The following is a 5,278-nucleotide window of genomic DNA, read 5'->3' as shown; positions in this document are numbered from 1 at the left end:
AAGTTATTAAATAAGAAAACAGGGAAATCTTTATGTCATTAACCATTTAATCGCTTGGGGTTTTCATTGGTTTTAAGCAACAAGAACCTCTCCTGATTCAATTGTTTATTGAGGCATAAATACAGAGCCAGAACCCACATAATTAGTTAGGTTATCTTGGGTACGTAGAACCAATCCATTGACAGTTTTAGGTTCCCCTTGTTTTCACTAGTTCGTTTATCCAGGTTAGTGTTTTCTTAAATTTCAAAGTTCTTGCATTACTAGAGTAAAGAAAGAAGTGGGAGGGAGAGTGCATTATTGACAATTTGGCATGTAGATCAGTTATTTATCCATCTTTCAAGAAGGTATCGGGCGTTTGGGTAACTGATACTCTTCAGAATTTTAACTTAATGTGAAATCCAATAAAACAATATATGAGTATAAGGATGTAGTCAATTGCCCATTTAACCAACTTAATCACAACTAAATATCGGCAAATTAACGAGGTCATAGTTGTGGATATTATTTTAGTCATCTTAGTGCACGACCTACAACTCGTAACCAGAGGATATATACTCTAGTAAAAAAGAATTCTTGGGGGATTTTATCATAAATCAGTACTATGGTTTTTAAAAATGAACCGGTCAGGGGTCCAATTACCGGTTTGAACAGTCCGATCGTTCGAGTTCTGACAAAAATAAAAAATTAAAAAAAATTAGAAAACGATTAAAACCATTTGAACAGTTAATTGGCCGGTTCAACGGTTTGTTAATTAAAATCAACTGTTTTGGAAGGTAATGGAACCGACCAGGTGACCGATTCCCGATTTTTCCGGTCTGACCGTCTGTTCCAGTCCGGTTTTGAAATCCATGATTATTACAATACAAAGTATGAAATATTATGAATATAAGACCTGTTCACGGGCTGTTCCTGTTCTGGATGGGGCTTCAGACTGGGGCCCTTCAAATTTGGCAAAAGCCAAAGCCCGAGCCTGGCCATGAACAGCTCTAATTACGAAATACATGGGGAAATAATGAAGAATGCTCTAGTTGATGACTACGTATTTATTATTAGAATTGGTAATCAAGCTGGGGTTTAATGAAATGGAGAGGCGCAGTAGTTGAATCTCATTCAATGAAGAAAACGGCAGTTGATCAGCAAAACCGGTGAGCATTGTTTAGCTTTGTTATCTCTCATATACACGCACTGACGCACAGTAACCCAATGGGACTTGACCACATGTGAAGACTTTATGGACTCTGTCGGCGAGCCTCATTCACACTGTATTTTTTGTTTTTTTAAGTAACTCTTTCACTCTCTTTCACTCTCTAGTTTGTTATATAATAAGGTCCAAGGGTCTCGCACTTAAATCACACAAAGAAGCTACGGCCTACGAGCTTCTTACCGAGTTGCTACTTTCCTTCATCCCTTGCTTCTCTGATCATTGGGGGGCGTACTTGCATCCCCAATGAGGGCTCTTTCTTTTTGTGGAGGAGCCCGTTTGGGCTTCTGGGTCACTCTGCTACTGAGTGTAGGTTTCTGCCGCTGCGATGATAAGTCGGTCGAGGTGTTTGGCGTTGGAGAATGCGTGGATTGTGTAAAGAACAATATTAAGAGTAGCCATGCATTTTCAGGTAAAAAAGTTATCTTGTGCGCTTCACTAACCTATGATATTGAGTTCACTTTTGCTTCGACCATCGACCGGAGTTAACATGGCCACTCAACTCATGTTATCGTTTGAAGTTTAAGATTCTCTCAACCACGGGCGATTTTCTTTGTTATTCACCGTGGAACGGAACAAAAGTTCTTTCTTAATTTTCTTTTCTCTTCTATAATATCTGATTCAATTCTAAGTTTCTAACCCAGTTGTGTCGTGGTTCTCAACTGAATACTGTCTTGTAGAGTGGTTTGTTCGGTTGAGACTGAGGGCCCAATTGTTTGCAACCTTCTTTGATACAGCTCTGCAGTCAAGAGACTGAAAAACAACTAAGCATATGAAATACGATGAACAAATTTTGAATAGAATCAAGAGAGAAAGAGAGAGAGAGAACTTTCGTGAATGACTTCTGAAAACAGAACGTACACACAAGTGAGCATAAACATGATGGGCCTTGGGCCTGTTCGTTTTTCTGGTAAGTTGGGGGGAGAGTTGGTCAAATTTTTTTTTTTATTTTTTAGGTTATTTACTAGAATATCCCTTATGGTTTCATGGATTTACTTAAACCTACTCTATAGTTTGTATTTTACTAAAACCCTTCTTATAGTTTGCAATTTATTTACTTAATCAACCTTTCATTAAGAACTATTTGTCCAATTAGAGAAAAATGGAGTGATTGTTTGTGTTTTACAAGGGGCAAAAATGATATTTTTGTTTTCAATTTCTTTTGATTAAATTTATTTGAATGGATGTTAGTGCTAAAACTGTAATTTTCCACTTTCATCTAATGAAAGGCTGATTAAGTAAACTGAATACAAACTATAGGGGATATTTTAGTAAAACACAAATTATAGAGTAGGTTTTAGAAAATAACCCTTCTTTTACTTATTATGGGTTCCATGATAAATATACCTTTTTTTGGATATCATTAATATCTTTCTAAGTGGGTAAAAATAGTAAATTGCCTAACTTATCCCAATAAATGCATTACTCAAGAAAGTATTACTTAAGAAACATTTATCTAAATAAGTTACTGATCAAAAAAATAAAGAATCGTTGATGATTGCATAAATCTGAATCTTCTACCCACATGATAGTATGATACAACTGTACATTGGAAACATCTCTCCATGAATGAGAACATACAAATTGGAGAGATATTGTCAATGTAAGACCCTTTGTCCTGTGGGTAGGAGATTTGAATTGTGGTTGCATATGCGAGGCCCATGTCAATTGAAGCTATTCGTGGGCTATGATAAATAATGTGACCAGTTTAACCCATTCATGTTTTACCAAGATTTTGGTGAAGAATTTTGGACCATCGTGTATTCCCATTGAAAGCTAAATCAGAGATTCATAGGCTTAATCGGTATTTAATTGTATTTCAGAAAAAAAAAAGGAATGCTTATCCTATTTTTTTCCCGTCTTTGGGCACAAAAAACAAACCACGTTGCCTCCTTTGGAATTGAAAACAGCGAAAAACGTTTCTTTGAAATGTAATCAAATGTTGCCCAATTTCTAGCAATTCAAAGTCGATGGTCGGTGGAATTGATCATATATATATACTTAGCCCCCTTGTCTTCTCTATCTAAATCCATACCAATGGATGATGATCATAAAAAGAGTAGAACAGTTTATGAATGAGCTATTTTAGTTAATGATCTATTTATACTTAGGGTTTTGAAAAAAGAAAAATCTATTTATGTTTGGGCCTTTGTTAGTGATCTATTTATGCTTATGCAGTTATGCTCCTCCTAGCTCCCTCATTTGTATTAAATTCATTAAAGTTAAATATGCATGCGAACTTTCTGTCCAATACAGTTTGACAAAAGGTTATTAAACTATCTCTAGTCTCAAAGCTTGTCTTATTAATATCTTGGTAAAATGGGGTACTAAGTCCTTTTGCCCAACAAGCTTGCATTAAAATATGCTGGTTATTATTGTTACTTGCATTTGCCTTAACTGTAGGGCTCCGCGTGGCCATTGATTGCAAAGACGCAAAGGGAGAGTTTAAGACAAGAGGCATCGGTGAACTCGACAATGAAGGGAAATTCAAAGTAAATCTTCCCAGCGAAATCGTGAAAGAGAATGGAGAGTTAAAGGAGGAATGCTTTGCACAGCTCTACGGTGCTTCAAATTCCCCGTGCCCAACACACAACGGCCTCGATTCCTCAAAGATCATTTTGAAGTCGAAGGATAACGGAAAGCAAAAGTATGGGCCGACCGGAAAGTTGGCATTCTCGCCGATTACCTGCACATCGGCTTTCCTATGGCCTCATTTCAAGTACCCACCATTACCCAAATTACCACCTTTCCCAAGCGTCCACCCAATGTTTAAGCATCCATGGTACAAGCCCTTCCCTCATAAGGTCTATTATCCTCCTGTGGTTTTCCCTCCATTGCCACCAAAGGTATATAAGAAGCCTCTCCTTCCACCAATACCAATTTACAAGCCCCCAGTTTATAAGAAGCCTCTCCCACCACCAGTGCCAATTTACAAGCCCCCGGTCTACAAAAAGCCTCTTCTACCACCTATTCCAGTCTATAAACCCCCAATCTATAAGAAGCCTCTCCCTCCACCAGTGCCAGTTTACAAGCCCCCAGTCTACAAGAAACCTCTTCCACCGCCTATTCCGGTATATAAACCTCCAATCTATAAGAAGCCTCTCCCTCCACCAGTGCCAATTTACAAGCCCCCAATCTATAAGAAGCCTCTCCCACCGCCCATTCCAGTCTATAAACCCCCAATCTACAAAAAACCTCTCCCACCACCAGTGCCAATCTACGAGCCCCCTGTCTACAAGAAGCCACTCCCACCGCCAATCCCAATTTATAAATCACCTTTTACTCCAATCTATAAGAAACCATGTCCACCCATCCCCCAGCTCCCTCCTTACCCTAAGTTTCCACCAATCCCCAAGATCACTCCCATTTACAAAAAACCCTTGCCTCCTTTCCCCAAATTTCCTCCGAAGTATTATATCCCCCCTAAGTTTGGTGGCTGGCCTCCTCTTCCACCTTATTCATCCCATCCTTGAAGTCAGTTCAAAAGTCATTGGTGTAATTAAAGTAGGACTCCTTTCATGTGTTTACGAGTATTAGTAAATGTGTATGTGGCAATGCCTTCGATGAAGGTAGATTTGTTTTGTTTTTCTATGTTTATGTAAGTCTTATCTATCTATTGATGATAAAGTGTGGGAACTGTAGGTGTTATTTCTCTTTTTGATTTCCATGACAATTTCGTTGTGAAGACTCTTTAGTAGACATTTTCTTATATGGTTATAAGCGGATCGTTTCTGAATAGTTATAAAGGGGCAGTTTCTGAATGGTTATAAAATGAACAGTTCCTGAAGTAAGAGTAAAGGACATATATGTCATCTTTATGCCCACTGTATGCTTAGACAGTTACTATTTCATGTATCCATAGTCACTTTTTATTGTGAAAAAATCGGCTTGAAATTTTACTAGTGTAATAAAGTCTTCAAGGTAGAAGGTGTAAGGCGAAAACCTATTTGGAAAAAGCATGTGCTAGACAGAGAGGCAATGTTACCTTTTTTTTCTTCATAATCAATTGTTTGTAATTGCCGCCATATTCGTAATGCTTTTTGTATTTTATAAGTTGTTTCTTCTTGATGATGAGAC

At 37.9% G+C, this 5,278-nt stretch overlaps 1 protein-coding gene across 1 annotated transcript; it reads left to right on the top strand.

Annotated features, from left to right (window-relative positions):
* Positions 1-1,335: 1,335 nt before the first annotated feature.
* On the top strand, positions 1,336-4,868 carry LOC104600138 (uncharacterized). Its single transcript, XM_010262980.3, has 2 exons — positions 1,336-1,613; positions 3,605-4,868. Exons 1-2 carry the CDS (start codon positions 1,448-1,450, stop codon positions 4,672-4,674), a joined length of 1,236 nt encoding a protein of 411 aa, XP_010261282.1. The 5' UTR covers positions 1,336-1,447; the 3' UTR covers positions 4,675-4,868.
* The last annotated feature ends 410 nt before the right edge of the window (positions 4,869-5,278 follow it).

Source organism: Nelumbo nucifera, chromosome 5, assembly GCF_055504915.1.
Source record: "Nelumbo nucifera cultivar China Antique chromosome 5, China Antique-T2T, whole genome shotgun sequence".
Taxonomy (NCBI): domain Eukaryota; kingdom Viridiplantae; phylum Streptophyta; class Magnoliopsida; order Proteales; family Nelumbonaceae; genus Nelumbo; species Nelumbo nucifera.
The sequence above is the reverse complement of the archived record's forward strand: the minus strand, read 5'-3'. Positions and strand labels throughout refer to the sequence as shown.